Below are 21,643 nucleotides of genomic sequence, written 5' to 3'. Positions count from 1 at the left end.
GTTGCAAACCATCAGAAATTATTCAATAAAATGAAACAAAGTTGAGATGACTTGAAAGTATTAACACCCAGATGACATGCCTCAACAAAGAGCATTTTTCCTACGATTGATATGGCCAAGCAATTCATCTAGCAGACCTTTCTGTAAGTAGATCTACACAAACAGCATTCATAAATCTATCTCAATACAGTCCTCATGGATCACCAGAAAATTCTCACAATCAAATTACTCTGAAGCATGTAAATATTGAAAATGATGTGCAGTCATACGAATACGAAGACAAATCATTGAAAACCTACGTATAGGAAGAGAGAACGGCACTCGAGAGTCCCAAGCATTTCTCATAGTCATTGCTAGAACAACAGGATGAGAATTAGCTAAAACGCAGACGGTCAGTAGGTTGTGAGGATCGGAGAGTTTTATAATTTCTCAACGACCTGAACAGCCAAGGAGAAGGATAATAAAATTGCATTGCAGTCTGTCTTATGCACAATTAGAGTTGCAATAAAATGAGCCAGTTTTTACATACATATGTACAGAGAGTGATAGGACCAATTTAGATCTCCCTAGAGATCAAGAGCACTTTATACCTCAATATGGGAAGTTCTGTTCATCTTCTAAACCCTTTCTATATGCATTTTTTTATTAAAATAGACGAACAGCACTGTGATGGCATCTGTTCACCCCTCTTCTTACCAGGCAAAGTGAACTGTGTATGTCAGAGTTCATTTCTTCTGAAACCTATTGATGATGCCCACACATCTGGCATCTATTAGATGATGTAGCATTCGCATAGGTGCAGCGGTCACATGACCAGAAGTCATTCAAACCTTGAGCGGGAACACCTGATTTAGCTGCCTTGCTCTTCCCACTTTTACCCCTCGCGCCCAGGTTCTTAGAGCCAGAGCTCTGACTGCATGCAGCTTGATGGTTGGCAGAGTTGACATCCTCCAATCCAGACTCCAGGGCCTGAACAAGATTCTCAAAGTAGTTCCTGGTAACACTGTCAAGTGAAGGAATCAACAATGTGAATTCAGCTCAATATTCATAGAACTAATGCTACGAAAGAGAAGGCAAAAAAAAGGGTGGTCTAATGAATCCAGTTAAATCCAGCATAATACAGAATAATCATTATATTGCAGGAGCTTTAACAAGAGAACAAGTTTGATAAAGTATCACGAACAAGATGAAAAAAGAAAATTGTATAAAGATCTATGTTAGTCTGTATTGCTCCTCAGCAATATCAGATTCTGATGAAAATCTAAGCATACAAGTAGAATGGCAGCATACTAACTAAAACATGCATTGAACTGATTGATTGCTGCAGCAGCAGTTGAGACAAAATTCAAGAGTCAGCTTCTCAAAGAACTTCTAAAGAAAATTTTAAAGCAAATCTTCTTCAACTAAATAAGGTCTAGATCCTTATTAGGTAGTAGGTAGTGAATGAGCTAAAAGGAAGTTAACATCACTTCTGATATACTCTATGAATTGATGAAGAACTTAATATATGTAAAGAAGTATTCACAGGAAAAAAAAATTTATACAGGGCATTAGCAAGAGAAAACAGGTTGGCTGCCATAATTCCATACATCTTAGCTATTTTTCAAGTGTATTCCGGACAATATACTACTTAAGCAATGTAAAAGGCTAACATCAAAGAACTTAACAACTCTACAAATTCCTTGACATTTTGTTCTTGTGATTCCCTTAAAAGAAGAAAGTTCAAAGGGGCAAAAGCCAAAAAAGTAAAGAAGCATAGGAAATCGGAAGCCCAATAGTGTTCTTAAATCAGCTCAACATGTAAATTCTTTATCTTCCAAAACAATATAGATGGAGAATATAGAAATCACCAAATCTCTGCAAGGACTGCAATTATAACAATACTTGCTCTTTTTTAAAGACTTGAATGGTCTCACAAAGAAATGGTACTTAGTTTAATACACATATTAGAATGCTTGATCTTACCAACAGTATAAAATACTATCCTTTGTCCCAATTTGCTGTATCTTTTCACATGTAAATGAAAAAATAAATTATGAAAAGGAACATATAATTGTGTCAAAGACTCAAGCTTATTAAGCACCAGCAGTTACACGCAAGGAATAAAAGTAAATTGACTAATTATGAATATAGCCCATTCAAGCAACTCGAGCCCTACTGGCTTCACAAATGATCACAATGGCCTAGCAGGGAATCAACCTAGCAGTTAAATACAAACTCTAAGAAATTCCTAATACATGAAAAGGAAAATTAATATCAAATAGACAAATAAATAGCTATAAAGAACCAAAATAGTCAGACTATTACGATACGCAAAAGAAAAAATAGAACAGAACAAAAATGGACATCTTAGTGATCATAAGAGAGGCTGCTTATGGGTTTTATGTTATGAATGTTTCTTGCAGTTTGATCACAAAAAGAATCAAGTCCCGTGTGGTCAATGACAACTTGCAAGAGAGGCAAAATTGACTAAGTACCCATGTAAAACACCAGTAGATGCCTTTCATTGTCTACTGCAGATAATAGAAAACGGGGGCATAGGACCTAGAGACAATTGTAGAGCTATACAAACCTAGTCAGTCCAGCAAGTTTTACACGAAAATCATTGAACTCTTTCAAGGGAGGAGAATCGGGAGATGCCTCAAAATAAATTTGGAGTTCCTTCTCTGCACATTGATGAAGGCGTTCTAAACCAGACTCTGCCTCACCTACAAATAATGTGCAGATACTTCATCAGTTCTGATTATAAGGCACATGACCAAAAACAAAGTCAATAAGAAAATTAAGAACCTTGAAGATACTCAAAAAATTGCCTCTTGGCAGGCTCGTTCTCCGGTAGGTAATATCCATAAGCATATGTCCATTTTAGCACTCGCCTGCACTCTACAATCTGCAAATTGAAATGGTTAAACCATCAGAAAATAATGGAATAGATATAATACCCACATTTGAAAGGTAAATAAAAGGAAAATAAAGAAGTTGCAGCAAACCTGTAACCAGGCTTCAACTATGAATTTGAGCTGGGACTGCGGTTCCTTTATAATCTCACTCAGCTTGTCAAGCTGCATAAACAGTTGGTTATTGACATACTTTTCATCTCTAAATCAAAAAGCATGTCCCCTATTAAAAGAAATGTGCCAATGCAGATTTTAAGCTAGATGCTAGAGTGCAAAATATTAAAGAAAGAAGAGGAAAAAAACTGCTAAGCTGCTGTCATCAATGTGTGATTTTCTACACCTAGAAAGAACTCCAGCCAAATTATTATAAGAATAAGATAAAAGGCCATTCCTATTTGTTTCAGCAATGGATAAAATGTTCAGCAGAAGAACAATTTTTAGTGTTTGTTATAGTATAAAAAAAATTTAATTTCACTTTTTTTAAAAATTCAATATTTTAGAATAGTTGGTGAGTTAACATAATACCAGATCAAGAAGTATTGAATTCAAATCCTATCAGACCTATCTACTAATTAAAATATAAGACCTCCACCCATTTAAGTCAAATTTATTTCTTGAGCCTATAAAAAATGCCTATCAAGAAGTGAGGAGTACTAGGATATAAAGATGAAAAGATAAAAAAATTATTATTCTCTAATAACTCAAGTTTCTAGAGTAGTTAGTGAGCTAACACTTAATAATGTTATAGCAAAGGCTGCAATGTAAATAGTAAATAATTTGAAGATAGGGGTGTCAAAACTTGCCTACCTGAGAGGAATAGAGGACAATTACACATGCCACATTCACATATATAGGTGTAGGGGCAGATAAATATGTCTGACAAATGTCAGCATAGTTCTGGCTGATAATGATGTAGAATGATACTAAGCCATACACCATACGACGGGATACACGAGTACGTCTACAACGCATAAGTGAATAACTAATCATTCACTTGTTGTTTAAAACCCTAGAATACAAGCATTGTATGATGGTCCAGAGGACATTGCAGAAGCACAAAACAAGCTCTACTATTCAACAAGACTGCTTTGGCTTATTGTTGATACCAACGAAATATCCTTTTAAAATTGATCACTTCATCTTTGACATTCATCAGGGTTAGGCTGCTAACTGCTTCAGTGAAAAGAACAGTAAATGCACTACCATGTAAAATCTGGCTCTTAGAAAAGGCCTGCATGATCTATAATCTTCATAGACCCTCTGCAATCCAACTCCCAACTACCAAATCCTAAATCACCTTTTGCATTAATTTACATGTCAACCGACTCAACCCAATTGTTGAACAGGTGGGTGGTAGGTTTCATATAGGATTACATTGCCTTAATAGTGGATAATGGCCAATAGGTCATTAAGTCTGAGCCATTGAGCTTATTTATAAAGCAATCATAGGAACATAATATTTGCAAAAGTATTAAAAATAAAGTACTTCAATTAGTCTACTTCCATGGAACTGACAGGGAGATACATAGCAAAGAGACGAGGATGAATACCTTTTCAGTTTGCATACTGTGTAGATCAGAAAGTGCTTTCTGTCTTGACTGTCAATACAAGAGAGACATTTATTCAGTTTTAAAATTAACTATTATATAGAACAGGAAAAATTGTGATCCAAATTTCTGATGTAAAAATGCCACTTCCTTGTCAACTGGACAGGAAATTATAATATAAAACAAAAAATTCCAAAACTACAAGTTAATTATGGACCAAACTTGCTCATCAGCGATGATAAGTGAAAGTTAGATGGAACAAACCACAAAATGATTAGGCAAATATGTTCAAAAGGAATATGAATATGCTATCAGCTAAACAGAAAATTATACTATCAACTGCATTTATTGGTTGGCAACTAATAAATGGAAAAGAATCGTCATAATTTGCCGTCATTGTGCACATACTGACTGGTTTGATGCCCAACGTTCATAATAATGTGTGTATCTCTCAAGTGAGTTTTTAGCCATTTCCTTCCTCCTTTCAGAATCATCATACTGCAACAAAAGAATGTTATGAGAATGATCTCTCTCTTATTAAGCAGAGTTGAATGTATAAAGTACTTCCAGAAAGAAATCATACCACACCCTCCTTCTTTGCCGCTTCATAGCGATTACAAGCATAAAACCCACCAGTTCTTTCACCATGCTCCAACCATGCCCCAAGGCATAACCTTTAATCATAATGAAAATCACATTGGCTTAATAACATTCAAAGATGTTATTTTTTTTTAATCACTTGAAAAACTATTCACTAGTTGAAAATCATAAATCATACCAGCAAAACTCAAATTTACAGGGTGGAGTGCACGTCATATGCATGCAGCCGTGATTTTTCTCTATCGGCCGCTTGCACTTTGGACAGGGCTTGGAATTGGCCAGTATCCTAAACATTTACGGAAAAGATGACTAGTTACATTTGTCACACTGAGTGGAAATCCAGCTAAAAGTACTCAAATATAGACCAAAAATAGACAGAACTTAGTTGGATAAAGTATCAAAAAGATAGTTATGCATACCAGTTCATATTTTCGGACTCAGCACTGTTTTTTAAAACCCACTTGGCCACAGTTCTGCAGTCAACTGGGCGGTGAGCTTCCTCTGTGCACTGCATATTTTGCTTGTTATAAGTCAGATGTTCTAGAGATTATAATATTCACATTTAAAGGAACAAAGTATCACCCAATTATAACAAAAGGTAAAATTTTCAATACCCTTCCACCATTCATTCTTGCCCATCCAAGAACTATTATGCAAGGTTTGAAGTTCCCCCCAACAGTCCCTTTTTGTGTGGTGGGCCCGGGTGCATGGTGGAGGGATTTTAAATGGTGGGGCATAGAAGAAAGCCTCCAAATAAAATACTCACATTCCAGCAAAAGAAAGATGAACAATTGCAGGAAACATCATAGTGACCACCGCCCACAAGAAATTCCACTGCAAACTCACAGCCAGGAGCAGGACACCATTTTATCTGCAGGAAGGGAAAAAAAAGAAATTTTGCATTGTAAAGGACAATATAAAAGAACTATACCTCTCCAAAACAACAAGGAAATTCAAATGCTATTTACAGACCAAAATGCCTGAACTAGAAGTTTATACTTCTGGGGGAGACAACAATGTTAAAAATCACAAGTTCACAACAGAATGTTAAAGCTTGATTCATTGAACACAATGCTCTAATATACATATATGTTCAATAAATAACATGAACTCAACAATCATTGCTATAAGATTTGTAGTTTTGTGCTGGAGCAAATTTACCATTATCTTCAACGTATGATCAAAGAAACAACTTCACAACAAGAATGCTAAAAGCTTGATTCATTGGGCACAACACAATGCTCCAATACAACATATATGTTCAATAAAACTACACCATGAATTCATTAATTGTTACTGTAAAATTTGCAGTTTTGTATCACAACAAATTTACCTTTCTATTATCTTCAACATATGATCGAAAAATATATCGTGCATATTTCTCTTTATCTTCATCTGTAGCTAGTTTATTAATCATGTCTTGGCCAATAGCAGCAGTGCAAGATGGATCAGGACATCGCAAAGACAAGCATCCTGGACCATCACGTATTGATGCAACAATGTAACCTGCCAATAAGAGCATGAAAATCTGAAGATGGACACAAAATTTTTTTCAAGAAAAATAAATTAAAAAGGAACTAGTGGAAATATATATATCAATATTCGAAATATTTTATGCTTCGTACCGTATTGGTTTCAAGAAAAAAATTACAATTGAATTAGAAAAAGTGAACTCTTTCAACTAGACTATAGGCAACTCGGTTTGAAGATTTGAGGAGTACAAAAACAAAGCAATAGAGATTTCTCAGCATTAGAAAATTTCTTAGGATTTCATCTTAGATAAAATTCCAGTAAAGAATGCAGACCATGGGAAAAAACTTCTATTTAGAAGAAAAAAAAAAGGAGTAGTAAACAAGGCAGATTGATAATGATAATTAATGGTGCAAAACTGCAAATGACCATTCACAATCATCTGACACCCTCTTTAACCTATATAAATCCTTATCTTCTATGATCTTCTAGTTTCATATCAGATACTGGCATACAGTCATATATAACTACTACTTAGCTTTGTCTCACATTGCACTTTTAAGAATGCAAAATCTTCAAAATGATATATTACTTTCTTCTTCCATTATGAGTCCAAACCTCCTTCCAACTACTGACAGGATATTCAAAATGGAGTATGGCTTATTTATCTACTGTTAAAAACCAGATGTCTACATAAACTAGGACTTAGAGATGGTGTTGGGTACCATTTATACTAATAAAAATATCCATTCTTAAAGCATCAACCTAGTATCGATCAACTTCTGGAGAACCCTTTCAACTCCTAATTTAACAGTAAAGCATGGAGTAGAATGAACATTTATATACCGTACACACAACAAAATAAATGCTAAATAAAGCTAAATCAGGAGTGATTTTTTAGTCAGTAATCAAATGGAACAGTCAAACTGAATCCCTCTTACACAGAATAGAAGATATTAATGCATGCAAAGCACTTAAAAACAACAAAGGAAATTTATCATAACTAAGAGGAATCTCAAGAGCACCTAATACAAGAAATAACTTAGCAGTTCCAGTCATAGTACTAAATGAAAATACATAAAACTGAAAGATGATAATAGGAAAGCTCCAAACAGTCAAATTAACTTGAACTGAAAACATACCTCGCCAACAAGCACCACAAAAATGATGGCCACAAGCAGCAGCACACATCATATTGGGGGGATAAGTTTCAAAACATATTCCGCAAGTTAGCTGCCACCAAAAGAGCAATCATAAGTGGACAGCAGACTAAATCTGAAAAGATAAAAAGAGAAGGGAAGCCGACAAAAAGAATAAAACAGCCCAAGGTTTAAGCAAAACAAGTGAAACATCAGCAAGATTCTCCTTTTGAAAGGTAGATACTCACTTCCCCAACTTTGGAAATTTCAACTCGGTTCTCCAACAAGCCAACCTTTCTACGAACATCTTCCTCATTTGCAAACCATTCATCATGTACCTTACTGACATTCCTGTATGCTCAGTAAAACAGAAAAAAGAAAAGAAAAAAAGAATTGAGCATCAGAATGTGTGACACATCCCATCCTAATTAGGCACGAACTATTAACAGCAATTTGAAGTAAAATATTATCAGCATAGCTAACTTCAAATGCATGAATAATGCTGCAACTGCAAAAGTGAGAAATTTATAGAACATAATACTCTGATGAAATATACTAGTGAACTTATCCCCATGCAAAGGAATCTACATGTTTTTCCTTTGGAGGCTCCTCCAATAGAGTAATCTGCCATTTTACCTTTTTCACTCGGAACGGACAAAAGAAACTGTCAACAGTTATCCACGATATTAGAATGATAATAACTCCAATATTGCTACTGCAAGGAAACTAACTTCAGCTGCAGCTAGTAATATCTTTATATCGTAGTCATTGTTTTAAAAAACTTTCGGTTTAACATCTAGGTTCTTGCCTTAGATAGAATATAAATAGTCTCCGCTTATGTCCTACCTAGCCGATCGCCTTAATATCTTGTATTATATTTTAGCATGTAGATAAATTTCAAAATAAAAAATTATTGTACTTGTTGATAAATTAGTGGACTCTAATAATTTACTATAGTTCTTAACGAGAATGTATTAGTACATTGTTTAGATTGTAAGTACTAATTTTAACTTTTTCTTTAACTATTATTTATTTTATTTGTTTATCCGCCAATCTACCTCCTACAATCTTTTAAAACCTTGTTCTTAATGCAGTTACAGGATCCACAATAATCACTACATCAGCCACTTCTTTGCCAAGACCCAAGCTGGTACCAACATAAATAAGTGGCCACCGCTGCTACATACTAGTTTGGACTTGAATCCATAATAGAGCAACAAACATACTTGAGATTGTGAGTTGAAGCCACAATGAATGGTTTAATCTTACATAGTACCCAAATATTTTAAACTTTCAAGTAACATTCTACATGAGTAATTCTTAATAACTTAAGGTGACTTGTCGACAGAGCATAACATTATTCTCATTATGAAGAGATACTGTTCCTGTGAATTATTTCTATTTTCATTAAAAAGCTCCATGCTAGCTACAAGGACTACATGACAACCACATGAATTGAGCAACAAAAATTTATCATATATTTCATTCCAGGCACTCTTGTCCAGTAAAATGAAAGTCATAATAGAGGATCTTGTTAGGCTTTTGCTAATGGTACTAGACTAACCACTTGTAATGGCGAAGAAGGATGCACGCCGAATCTCTTGGAATAGAAAGTACTGCAGCTACCTTGCTTATATCATCCTCTTGGTGCTGACATACATCAGCTTCATTTAAAACAACGTATCTCTGTTGAAATTACAAACAGGAACTTGTGGAGTTCAACACTATAAGAATGATAAAAAAAGGACCCAAAACTGGATAGGAAATTAACAAGCCAAATAATACATATCAACATTGTTTCAACCTTTCATGCGAAAGAAAGTATTTCTTATTTGTCTATACATCAGTTTTGTTATAACATGCAGATAGATAATCTAGGTAAAAAACAGATGTGGTAATCATTCACAATCTTAATTCAATTTATTAACTGTTTATTTTGGTTTAGCTTGTGGCAAATATCCAAATTGATTTAAAAATTCAACATAAGATGTCAAACAGGTTATTAAAATTAGATGTTCATGATAAGTGACTTTAAAGAAGAAAACAAGCCAGCCAACCTGAATTTGACTCTTATTAAGACAGCATATCTATGGGAAGAATTCTAAATTGATAGGAATATCAGTTCAACTGAATCTCTATTTCCTTTCCAAATTGAGCTCCCAGTGCTTTTCTAACTGAGCGTTCTACTCTTTTCCTAGTAAAGCCCAACTTAGGCATACATCTACACATTACGATACATACATATCCTTAAGATTGAAATACAAGCCTGAAACCACCTCAGGTGAAGTTTTTTTTCCCCAACTAACTTACAGCACCCCAGTATTCTAACTGCATAGATGTCTATTTCCAGTCCCTCGCATATCCTGTGAATACATCTCTGAATGTCTTTCTATTCTATACGTTAATAGATTGTTGCCATTATTGCTTAGCCTCTTTATTTATTATTTTGATTTTCTCTTGAATTTTCTTCCTCTATATAGAACTCCTCTATTTTGTTTGCACTTGAAAAAACAATGACAATTACAAGGCAGTTTCTTGGTTAAATGCAAAAAAATCAAAATAGTACATGAAAATTCAATCAAACCAAGGACTTGTTTATATCAACTCAGTTGCCACAAGAAACAATTAGTCGTGGCCATTGAAATATTTATTCATCTGCAGTAGTCAGTAGAAATATGTATTACACTGCCATAATTATGCAATAGGTTTGACAATACATGAGGCTTGACTACGAAGGAACTAGAAAAAAAATTAATTGAGAAAGATACAATTGTTGGAGAATGGCGCTTAGCCTATGCCTGCCTAACAACATATTTGACAAAGATACTCAATTCATGAGGATCATAAATGGGAAGATACTCTCTCATTGAATGACAAGCTTGAAGCTGTAAGTATCCAAAACATAATCTTACGTGTACCTTAGAGTCAAACCTTCAGTGTTTCAAAGGAAAAAAAAAAAGAGGGACCTTTGTGGTCCATAAAGAGCATCGGATTAAGAATTAATCCTCATTCGAGCAAAGACGGTGCTATAACTTTCACTAAGCAGTCCTTTTTAAATGATTATGATCCATAAAGAGCAAGCTGCAATATTTCTTATTCACGACGTTAAAATCAGGGCTAGGTTTTCGTGGCAAAGTAAGAACAACAAAAAGCAAGTTTTCTTAATTTTTCTTCCAATTCACCACCTGCTCGCGTTGAGAGATCACATCCTCGGAATCATCAGAGTCGTTGTTGCCGAAATCGTAGTCCGTGTCGCATTCCTCGCTCTCCACCCCGTACTCGCTGTAGAAATCCTCATCCCCCGACTCCGAATCGTTCGCGTCATGCATGTCGTCGTCCGAATCCATCTCCCCTGGCCCTTAAAATCCCCCAAATAAAAACTCGTCGAATTACACGATCCCGATCTCGCAGAAGAAAAAGAAAATTATCGGAGAGAAGGGCTTCGAATCGATCAAGGAAAACGGCGCAGGCGATCGAATTCGAGGAAGGAGACGGGGATTAAAAAGGGCAGGGTTTCTTTTCCTTCCTTTTTCGGTTTCAAGTCGGTATCTTTCGAGTCTCTCATCATACAACACACTCTGTGGGCTTCTTATTTTACAGGTGGGTGGGAGAAAGATAGGCAGTGAGAAAGGAAAGTGATATTCCCACCCCTACTTTTTTCCAACGTAATAGAGATTGCGAAGACTAAATAGTTTATACTATAATTGATCTCTCTTTTCTTTTCCATTTTCTATTCTATGGAATAAATATTGTTTGTTGTTAAATATCGTCTATGTTCAGATTTTTCTATACGACAGAATAAATATTAGCAAAACTATATTTGTAGCCATGATTTCTATGCATCAATTATATTATCCAACTCATTCTCTCCAGACAAATAGATAAGAGGAATCAAATGAGAACAGAGGAGGTGAAATTTCCACCCATGTTTGATTTTAGAAACAGATGTTCGTCGTTTTGCCTCTCCTGTATCGAGAGTAGATGGAAGGCATTAGCGTTAAAGTAAGGGGAATATATCATCAGATCATTAATCGTCCGGTCTAATCCATACGTTATTCAGATGGATATATCAGAATCCAATCCGGTCGTGTCAACTTGGGTTCTTTTCACACGACATGCATGGTTTTATACCAAACTAACTAGCTAGCTCTATTCGTTATAGATTTAACTACTAATTTTAAATAATATTATAAAAAAATTATTTAGTAATTTAACTCAATATGGCGATGATTTAAAACAGATTTTGAGAGCGTTTGATTATTCGACAACTCAAATTCAGCGTGTTCAGACTCATCAATGATTAAAGAGAGGGCATGCATAATTTTATGACTAAGTTACACTTCGACCCCACTCTCGGGTCCTTTTCCCTCCTCAGTCTGCGTGACCCTTCTGGGATTTCCTCCCAGACTACCAATTCGATTTTGTTCTCAATTTAGGTAGAAAATTGAGGACAGTTCCAATACAAATGAAAGATGTATCATTCACATGTCAATTTCAGAAGAAAACGAGCAGTAGACTACTAGAGAAAATAAGTTAAATATATTTAAATAATTCAGGAGGTTTTGTCTTTGTTCACAAGATATAAATATTAGTGGCTCATAATTCAGGAATCAAGGTGTGACCTCTCTGGATCGATCACTGGTTTTATCACAATTACCATCTATGTTTCCATATACATCTCTGCAGTACAATTCGATCCTAGAACAATATGACCGACAATGCCGCACACTGCACTACTACAAGCAAAAGAAACTTGCAAGCTTCTCACTAATCAAGAGAGGACCTGCAAAGAATTAATATTACTGAGCTAATGACATTATCGTCCTGTTTAAATTAAAGTTCAAGAGGCCGCGATAATTCAAATTTTGACACAACAGCCAACTAGGCTGAATCGTGGATTTTTCAGCCTACATGGAGATGGCTTGTTCACATCTCTCTGCTTCCGTATCTACTTCATTGGTAAAACTAGGAGCTTTTGGGGTCAAACCGAGGATCTTGAACATCATTTGGTCAGCGTCAAAGTCATTGTTTGGTGTCGTCAATAGCTTCTCGCCGGTGAAGATGGAATTGGCACCGGCAAGAAAACAAAGTGCTTGTTCAGGCATGGAGAATCGCACACGACCTGCGGATAGTCTCACCATTGCCTTTGGCATCACAATTCGGGCGGTAGCAATCATCCGAATCATCTCCCATATCTCAACAGGCTGACATGGAAAAATTGTCAGTAATGGAATATATCAGAGACTAAGCCAAAGGTTACCTATCACGAGAGTAAAATAACCCATTAGTTTGTTTGAAATCATGGACCCATAGAGAAGTATTGAAAACTCGCACCTTTGCTCAAGAAGGCAATGGACTACTGGTAAAGGGCAAGGATATAAAACTAACAGACTGTGTAGAGGTAAAAGAGGCTTTCTGATAACATGATATTACCCATTGAAATATATACATCAAATCTTTAAGGCATTGTAAATTTGTAATGAAGTATAAAACTACATGTAATAACAAGAGAGATGTCCCAATTGATTTGATAAAGCATATGATATCAATTATGGTGCTAATATGCTATTACCATAAGCCAACAGTATCTAAACTTACAGAAGAAAACATTAATTAATCTATCACCTTCTGGTCCTGAAGAGGTGTGCCTTTGACGGCAACCAATGCGTTAATAGGCACGCTCTCAGGGTGTGTAGGGAGGGTGGCAAGTGTATGCAACAACCCTACACGGTCCTCCTCTGCTTCTCCAAGACCAATAATTCCTCCTGTAGATCCGAAAATTGGCATTAGCTTACACAATTAAACGGCAAGATAAAGACTGAACGCATCCACTACATATCTAACAGCATCCTCCTAACAAGGATTTTATTAACTATGTTCCAGCATCCTCCTAACAGGGCTTTTCTTCATTACGTTCGATAAGTTGACCATGAAAAACCAATGTAAATTGATGCATTCATGGTGGTATGTATCATACATGCTACTTCATAGAAGCATTAGGTCACAGAACTACAATGACATCATATATAAAAATTATTGTGTTAGTAAGAAAGATGTTAATTATGTCAAAAGAATATTGCTATGCCACTATTAATCGCTTCAGTGGAAGAAAGATGTTAATAATGTCAAAAGAACATTTCTATGCTTTAAAGGACTAAACAATGGCTTCAAGAGCCAGAGCTGAATTACCAGAACAGACGTTTATTCCTGCCTCCCGGACATGTTGAAGTGTTTCCAGTCTCTCATCATATGATCTGGTGCTAATTATGTTGGGATAATATTCTCTCGATGTGTCCAGATTATGGTTATATGCTGTGAGCCCCGCCTTCTTAAGTTCCTCTGCTTGCTGCTTCTCTAACATGCCTAAAGTGCAACAAACCTCCATGCCCATGCCCCTGCAAATAAGGCAAGCGTCATATTAATATCAAGCAAGCAGGTGTGACCGAAATCCATTTCAGTTGCTAGACAGTTGTTGATAGTGTTGATCCAAGAGAGAGCTTAGGCTGTCAGTCAGCATCAACCATAATTCATATCCTTTACAGACAATCTGTCGAGGCTGGAATAAATGTATGCTTGGTACTTTCTTGTGTAAGAGAGCTAAGCTAAGTGAAATCACTTTAATGATTGGTGAAATATGAAAACCTTCTTGCAGATATGAGACAAAATGTGCTTAAGCACCTTCCTGGGATTATCAATGAAGGTGAGCATCATGTTTGATGAAGGCATTTGTATATGTGGAACTTAAAGCGCAACACTTGACCGGGTTATAGAAAATATCAAGTGAGTCTATACCCGTAAAAAGATAAAATGATGACAAATAAGCAATGACCTAATGACAAATGAAAGAACCAATGCATTAGGGGCTTAGCAAATGAAATATGCATCTTCTGATAGATTGCGTTTGCAATAAACTTTTAATAGTAGCTAAGATTTTTTCAGAGTAAACTTTTAGCTATGCAAATCACTAGTAGCTGCTTATATAAGTAGTTTCATCCTGTCTCTATTACCTTATTTCCTTGACATATTCAAGGATCTGACTGAAGTTAGTTTTCCTGCCAACTGTGTCTCTCCATGCAGCTCCCATGCAGAAACGGGTGCTGCCAGCCTCTTTGGCCTGTAAGGTAACAAATTAATAAGTTTCAAAACCAAGATTATAATAAGTATCCTTCTATGAAAATGTTCCAAAGAAGCTCTATAATCAGTGGTGTAATAATGAGATATTCATTCATGGAATTTAGTTATATTGAAGAAAGAAAATGTGACTTTAGAAAGCCCAAGTTAAAATCTTCTCATATTAAAAGAGCTAGAACAAATTTGAACTGCTCACATAAAAGATAATGACCGGTTACAATTTAAAAAAGTCTTGAAGGGGAATATGAACTTTAATATTCCAGTAAGGCTTCTTTTGCACAAACACTTACGCTTAAAAGACAGCCAAATACTACAAAATTAGCATCATTTGAATTATAACAAAGGAAAGAAGATCAACTTTGACAAGTTGTCAATCATAGAAAAAAAAGGGGGGGGGGGGGGTTAAATATGTTTTACTCTTATACTTATGCCCAAAATTACTTTACTATTCTAAATTTTAAAAAACTTCAAACTAATCCCTATACTTACGACTAAGGTGAAACTGTTAGTTTTTCTGTTTAAATTAACGGAGCATGCCCAAAAATTTAAAAAAAATTGAATAGCGGGCTAAATTCACTCTATTTTAAATTTTTATGACCAAAAATATCATTTCCCTCTTATATAAACATTTATCTCTCTTTAAAGAATATCAATATGTTTTTTCCTCTCTTACTTTCTAGATTGCACTAACTATATAGTAAGTTTTATTAAACCTACATTTTTATGAAGTTTAATAGTCAAATCACATCTAGGAATAAGACAAATATAAACTTTAAAAAATAAAATAAAAAACTCATCTATTTTGCTTAATAAACAAAATGGGGCATTTAGGTCATTTTGGCACGTTCCATTAATTTTGACAGAAAAATTAATAGTTTCACTTTAGCCATAAGTATATAGACTAATTTAAGACTTCGAAGTATATTGGGGTATGGGAATAAAGTAATTTTAGGCATAAGTACGGATGTAAAATATATTTAACCCAAAAAAAATTAATTGTAAAATAAAGAGTCTAAGAAAGGTAATCTATAGATAGAGTCTGTAAACTTGTCATCATTATATATTTATATCATGCCTATCATCTTTGACTCTCAAGAGGTAGGTCAAGTCAATTCTTTGGTTATTACTTAGTTAGCAATAAGTAAAATATTAGAAGAATAAAGCTAGATACCAATTTTTGTTAAGCCAACTTATATATGTTTGAATTTTAGTAAAAGCATAGAGTATGATATACTAATAAAAGAGAATGTTGCGATTAGCCTTTGTAATTTAGAAACTATATCTTTCTTTTCCTGCACTGACCTAGCACATGAAATTATTGGCTACTAAACAATTGTCACGCCACACCTATAGGCTCTTTCCTAAATTTGCTCATGTTTATACTTTATAACAGAAATATATCATTAACAACCAATTTAATGAAAGAAGCTTCTACATGATAAATAGACTGTACCTTTTTTGCTGCTTCCAAGACAGCATCCTTATTCATCATCTTCTGGGCTTTCAGTCCAGTGTGATACCTCGAGGACTGTGGACAGTATGAACAATCTTCACTACATCCACCAGTCTTTATTGAAAGAAGCGTGCACTGCTGCACTTCCCGGAATTTATGAACATTCCTGTGGACTTGAGCCTAAACCAATCCATGCATTTTTCATAATTTGATAAAGGGCCAATTGAAATCATCAGTTACTTTTCCTTTATAAACATATGTAAATTGTTTAACAGAAAATTCAGCAGATAATCCATAAAACAAAATAATATATGATAGGAGAGGTTTCAAAATTATTACTCCGTCTTGTATGATTTAAATGTTTTCTGTGTATTCCAGGAATGACTATTGACATCTAAGCACATGCAAATTCCAATATAGTATATTTCAAGAAAAATCAACGAAAGAGTTTATAGATGCATTCAACAAAATGACGATCACTATAACGGGAGTAGTTTCTCCTAAATTCCTCGATCACCTCACATTAGTGTAGCATGCATTATATAGTGGGTTTCTCTTTCAGCCAAAATATTGTACAAGTGTAAACTGAAGTTGACAAGTGACCAAGTCTTCATTTGGTCTCCATCACAACCAGAACTATTCTGACTGGTTTAGGAGTGTTCTCTTTCAGCAAACATATCCTAGTCCAGCATTTTGTCTAGTAAGGCATGCCCCTATTTTTCAAGGCATCAAACTGAAGATGACAATGATGAGATTGTTAAGCCTTCAGTTGATCTCCATCTCCACAACTAATTCAAAGTTTCAAACTGGTTTACGGGTGTCTTTCTCTTTAAGCCAACATATTCTAGTCTAGATGTCAACATTTTTGTCTAGTATGGCCCATCCTAATTCCTATCCTACAATGCAGTAAACTGAAGATGACAACAATAATACCCCAAGTCTTCGCTTGGTCTCCATCTTTCGGATCTTAATCATAAAAGAGATGATCTGATGTGAGTAATCAATACATAGACCAGTAATGTAATCAATGAAGTATAGGTGGCTCCTTGAAATCTAAGTATGTGATAATGTAATACAACTTTAGTCTCTAGCCGCATTTAGGGGTCTAGTGAGACATTCAATTAGGTCAATGTAGTGTTTAAGGACCTTAAAATCCATTAGGAAAACAATTTGGTTTGACTAGATCATTCAGAGGTCCAACAACCAGTTATCCGCATAGAATTAGGCTCCATTAGTTATGATAGATGGAAAGCAATTAGCAAGAGTCCTAGAATTTAAGAAAAGAATGAAATCTTTTTTAAGAACAGAAACAAAAGACACGATAACAGAGGATTACGCCAAATTGCAAACAACTTGGCCAACGATTCAACAACCCAGCAACAAATCGCAAAAGAAGTGGGGAGGCTTTACCCCGTGGAAGAGGAGATCGAGAACGGGCGAGTCATAGATGGCCTTGACCTCATTTCTGGTCCAGTCGTTCCTGGGGCCTTGCTTGATGGTCCTCTCCGCCTCCACGGCGGCGGCGGAGGAGGAAAAGTAGGCGCCGGCGGCGGCTGCCGGTGGCCTAAGACGAGAGCGGAGGGATCGGATTAGAAGCATGTCTCTCTCCTCGGGTTTGTTGAGGAGAGGAAATTTGAAGAGTAGAAGAAGAGAGATGAGGAGGCGATGAAACCGAGAGAGAGAGAGAGAGAGAGAGAGAGAGAGAGAGGGGGGCTCTCAACTAACCCCCTAGCTACCTAAAAGCGGATCCTATGAAGAGTTGGCTTTAGGAACTTTTGTGCAGATGGGTATATGGCAAATGCTGACAGGTGGTTTAGGCGAATTTATACAGCTTTATCCTTCCTTTTAGATATGATATCCTACAAGTTTGGAAAGATTGCAAAACATAAGTTAAAAGAAAAAATGGCGGCCTGCAAAGAAAAAGGGCAAGCAACTAATAATGTCTGTAGTGGCCGGCAGTCAAACGCCGCAATCAAACTCGTTGAATCATTAGAGAAATAAGACCTTATCACCACCAATCTAAATTACAAAAACAATGTAGTTCTTGACTTAGAAGTAGATCACCATTCTTTTTTCTTTTTTGCAGAGAGTAAGAAGTAGATCACATTAATAAGCAATATGATAGACATTTGGGCTCCTAGAGAGTTCAACATCTAAGAACTATAATCTCGACTAGCTGATCTTTTCTCATGGCGATGAGACTGATCAGTGTGATGATGTCTGTGGTGCTTGTGCCGTGATTCATCTCTGTCTCTGTCGTAGGAATGTTCCCTGTGATGTCTGTGGTGCTCATGAAGGTTTTCATCGCTGTGAGTTGGACTCCTCCGCCGCTTATGAGAACCATCTTCTTTAGTTCTTTGCTTATAAGAACCATCTTCCTTAGTTCTCTGCCTGGACAGTGAATCTTCTTCATCTCTACGACTGCTTCTCCGCCTTGGGGGCGATGGAACCTGTAATTGACATGGACGCATAACAAAGATACTCAAAAGGAAATAAATGTAGCTTTGACAGATTCAGGGAAGATGATACCTGAAAGCGCGACATATATCGCCCTTCAGGTGGTGGTTGGATACCAAGCCTCTTCAACTCATCATGAGGAATGGGCCGCCTGTTTTCATGAAATGCATAATATTGTGAAAGTTTGGTTTGAAAATGCAACACCACCACCACAAAGAAAATCAGTGACCAGAAAGTAATGATAACATGACAGAACTTAAACCAAATAAATAAATCCGTACAAAGGAGCTCGAAATGGCCTCTCTCGACCACTGAATCGAAGCTGACCAGATTCCTTCTTGCCTCCTAGTCCCCCTCCTGTTAAATAGAGTACATCAGAAGTGTTCAATATGACCTAAGAATTTAAATATGCTCCAGTAGTGAAACACACCTAACCTCCGGGGTATCCATCCAGGCATCAGTTGCTGCCTATAGTAATCTACGATCACTTCACTGTCATCAATGAAGGAATGATGTGCATCCTTCATGCAAGAGGAAAACGGTAAGAAGTACTGGTCATTGCAGCCATAATATGATTGGAGGTTTAAAAGTTATCATTCAGTTTGTTTCACAATGAACATAAAAAGCATTTCGGAGTTCAGAGCCTCCCCATCAAACTTCCTGTTACTACGCTGCCTATCTCATTTCAATTATATCATTTCAACTTGCAAACCACTTTCCCCTCTACTGTTTCCTGTTAAGTGATAGTGACAGATGTGTATAGCATGCAATTATCCCCAACTCCCTAATCAACTTGCTAGAAAAATTTTAAGGTGCAAATTGCTAGAAAAGTGACCAATTACAGGTGACTTTCCAGGGCCTTATGAATAGTTCTAACTCAGTATGCTCAGAGAAACTAGGAATAAGATCAAACTACTAAAATCCAATTCTTATAGAACCCAAACTTAAGGAGCACCAACTTCAGCCTGATTCAACTTGTGAATAGGTTGTCGTTTAACAGACTACCCCTTGAAAAAGTTAAGGAAAATACTTGCAAGATAGCAGAGCCAAGTTATTTTAGATAACAATATGAATTATGAAAGGATCAAAAACATTAAAATATATACTTGGAAGCTTTTGGCACATGATGGATATAATAACCTCAGAAAAAATCCCAAGAAATATAGGATGGAAGTGAAACCTCATAAGCACGACGCATCTCTCTTTCAGATTCATATTCAACAAAAGCATAACCACGTGAGGCACCAGTAACTGCAAATAGTAAGCAAGACATCTTACAAGTGAAGGGCATACTTTTGGAATTGATTAAACAAAATAAGCAGAAATGTTGGAGCTCATATGCTGATATGCATGTATAGATAATCACATCAAGAAAACAAAAATGTTATAATGATAATAAATGATGTAGGATGACTTCCTGCATAGTTTGTGGGACATTATTTTACAAGCATTTTTTCTTTACAGGCGCTTCTCCATAACAGAAGATGTTAAATCTGAATATACAAAACATTATTACAAAGCTTAAGGCCTGGAAGATATATCATCAAAATATTGAAACAGACACTATGAAATGAGAATAGGGTCATTTGTGAAAACAAAGGGGATTCCTAAAGGCATCAAAATTAGTAGGCTAATATTTTGAGTTGCTTTGCATAATATTGTGAAAGATTATCATTCAAGCACAAATAAAACAAAATGCAACAGTTACAAACATGCAAATCTCCGCATATTACAAAACAATCTTTCCACAAACAAAATCCAGAAGCAAAATTAACTTACCAATGTCTCTCACCAACCGCAAATTCTTCACCCTCCCGTACTTGCTCATCACCTAAACAATCACCAATTCACACGAGAACAAACCTAAATCACCCAAACAAGCAATTCGTCGAACAGGCCACGTGCCAAAATCATACCTTTCTAAGAGTCTCCTCCTCGGTTTGCCAAGAGAGATGTCCCACAAATAGAGTGCAGTACGGATCACCGATAACTTTGGGATCGCCAAATGGGTCATCTGATAAGCATCCAATTCTTGAATAATTACCACAGACTAGGAAGAGAGCAGCGAAAGAAAAGAAGAACAAGAACAAAGAAGTGGGATTTGTGTACAGAGGCCGGCCGAAGAGCAGAGAAGGGCGCGGTAGACGGCGTTGTCGTGGGGGAGGACGTCGGTGCCGTCGATGCTGCCGGTTTGGATCGGGTGGTAGGAGTCGGCGTAGAAGACGGCGTTGACGTTGTTCGAGGCCATCGCCTTGGCCCCGACTTCCGCACCTCTCTCGCTATGAACAGCCAAGGTTGCTCGAGTAGAGCATAAAAGGCAGTAACTTGGAATCGTCGAGTTGTTCCAGGAGCAGAGAAAACGATGAACCCAAAATAATAATAATAATAATAATAATAATAATATCCAGTCTCTAGACTTTTGAATAATAAACAAAAACCCTTCCAACTCTTGAATGATAAAAAAATATTATTTAACATTTATACTTTTTGAGATGTTAAGGGAAAAATATTAATCTTGATTGGTCAAAAAGAAACAAAGAACTATTTAATATCTCTTGCTTTTGGTGATGTTTAACAAAAAATCGATAATTTACTATCTTAACTTAAAATTTTCTCTTATTCTTGTTCTAAAATAAAATTAAAATTAATCTAACAAGACATCAAATTTATTACTTAACAAAAAAATATTTCAAAGTCTTACGCCGTTTGAAACTAAATAAGAAAGTCCCATAGAAACGGGCTTATCCCTATACTTGGAGTCTCGATGTAATCAACCAAGAAACCTATTCCTTTATAAGAAATATATATACAGGACTCATGGGATAAAAGATAGGAAAAGATGCAAATTAATTAGTTATGGAGTTTAGTTTTTTCCTTTCTTTAGCTTCAAAATTACAATTTGTTGGACTCCGAGCAATCTTCGGCTATAGAAAGGATCTTTCCAGCAGT

General features: G+C 36.0%; 3 protein-coding genes across 3 annotated transcripts; all 3 read right to left on the bottom strand.

Moving 5' to 3' along the window:
* Positions 1–452: 452 nt before the first annotated feature.
* Positions 453–11,261, bottom strand: LOC140773054 (probable E3 ubiquitin-protein ligase ARI8). The gene is made up of 15 exons (XM_073115392.1): positions 10,839–11,261; positions 9,218–9,339; positions 7,902–8,004; positions 7,657–7,747; positions 6,378–6,550; positions 5,811–5,915; positions 5,464–5,552; positions 5,223–5,330; positions 5,028–5,118; positions 4,853–4,942; positions 4,448–4,495; positions 2,991–3,062; positions 2,791–2,890; positions 2,573–2,708; positions 453–1,003 (listed from the first exon to the last, which is right to left on the bottom strand). The coding sequence occupies exons 1-15, from the start codon at positions 10,998–11,000 to the stop codon at positions 742–744; spliced, it is 1,752 nt and encodes a 583-aa protein (XP_072971493.1). The 5' UTR covers positions 11,001–11,261; the 3' UTR covers positions 453–741.
* Positions 11,262–12,255: 994 nt separating this feature from the next.
* Positions 12,256–17,968, bottom strand: LOC140773594 (biotin synthase, mitochondrial). Its single transcript, XM_073116229.1, has 6 exons — positions 17,648–17,968; positions 16,238–16,417; positions 14,661–14,767; positions 13,843–14,048; positions 13,279–13,418; positions 12,256–12,857 (listed from the first exon to the last, which is right to left on the bottom strand). The coding sequence occupies exons 1-6, from the start codon at positions 17,834–17,836 to the stop codon at positions 12,561–12,563; spliced, it is 1,119 nt and encodes a 372-aa protein (XP_072972330.1). The 5' UTR covers positions 17,837–17,968; the 3' UTR covers positions 12,256–12,560.
* A 213-nt stretch (positions 17,969–18,181) lies between these two features.
* On the bottom strand, positions 18,182–21,068 carry LOC140773596 (U11/U12 small nuclear ribonucleoprotein 35 kDa protein). Its single transcript, XM_073116230.1, has 8 exons — positions 20,804–21,068; positions 20,611–20,708; positions 20,474–20,525; positions 19,875–19,945; positions 19,125–19,215; positions 18,976–19,051; positions 18,767–18,845; positions 18,182–18,687 (listed from the first exon to the last, which is right to left on the bottom strand). Exons 1-8 carry the CDS (start codon positions 20,940–20,942, stop codon positions 18,391–18,393), a joined length of 903 nt encoding a protein of 300 aa, XP_072972331.1. The 5' UTR covers positions 20,943–21,068; the 3' UTR covers positions 18,182–18,390.
* Positions 21,069–21,643: the final 575 nt, after the last annotated feature.

The sequence above is a fragment of the Typha angustifolia genome, chromosome 13 (genome assembly GCF_048772165.1).
Source record: "Typha angustifolia cultivar Huaian chromosome 13, ASM4877216v1, whole genome shotgun sequence".
Lineage (NCBI taxonomy): Eukaryota > Viridiplantae > Streptophyta > Magnoliopsida > Poales > Typhaceae > Typha > Typha angustifolia.
Note: the sequence above shows the minus strand (reverse complement) of the source record. Positions and strands in the feature narration are given on the sequence as shown.

Bases quoted from the DNA above. Each gene is read 5' to 3' on its own strand.
- LOC140773054 (XM_073115392.1), bottom strand. From the start codon at position 11,000: ATGGATTCGGACGACGACATGCATGACGCGAACGATTCGGAGTCGGGG. The intron at 8,005-9,217 runs GTTAGTCTAGTA...CTGAGCATACAG, and splicing joins CTTCTTCGCCATTACAAGTG to GAATGTCAGTAAGGTACATG. The intron at 6,551-7,656 runs GTATGTTTTCAG...TCTTATTGGCAG, and splicing joins TTGTGGTGCTTGTTGGCGAG to GTTACATTGTTGCATCAATA.
- LOC140773594 (XM_073116229.1), bottom strand. From the start codon at position 17,836: ATGCTTCTAATCCGATCCCTCCGCTCTCGTCTTAGGCCACCGGCAGCC. The intron at 14,049-14,660 runs GTAATAGAGACA...CCTTATTTGCAG, and splicing joins GAATATGTCAAGGAAATAAG to GGGCATGGGCATGGAGGTTT. The intron at 12,858-13,278 runs GTGATAGATTAA...TTTCCATGTCAG, and splicing joins CACCTCTTCAGGACCAGAAG to CCTGTTGAGATATGGGAGAT.
- LOC140773596 (XM_073116230.1), bottom strand. From the start codon at position 20,942: ATGGCCTCGAACAACGTCAACGCCGTCTTCTACGCCGACTCCTACCAC. The intron at 20,526-20,610 runs GTATGATTTTGG...GTGATTGTTTAG, and splicing joins AGGAGGAGACTCTTAGAAAG to GTGATGAGCAAGTACGGGAG. The intron at 18,846-18,975 runs GTACGGATTTAT...TCATGAAAACAG, and splicing joins AGGCCATTTCGAGCTCCTTT to GCGGCCCATTCCTCATGATG.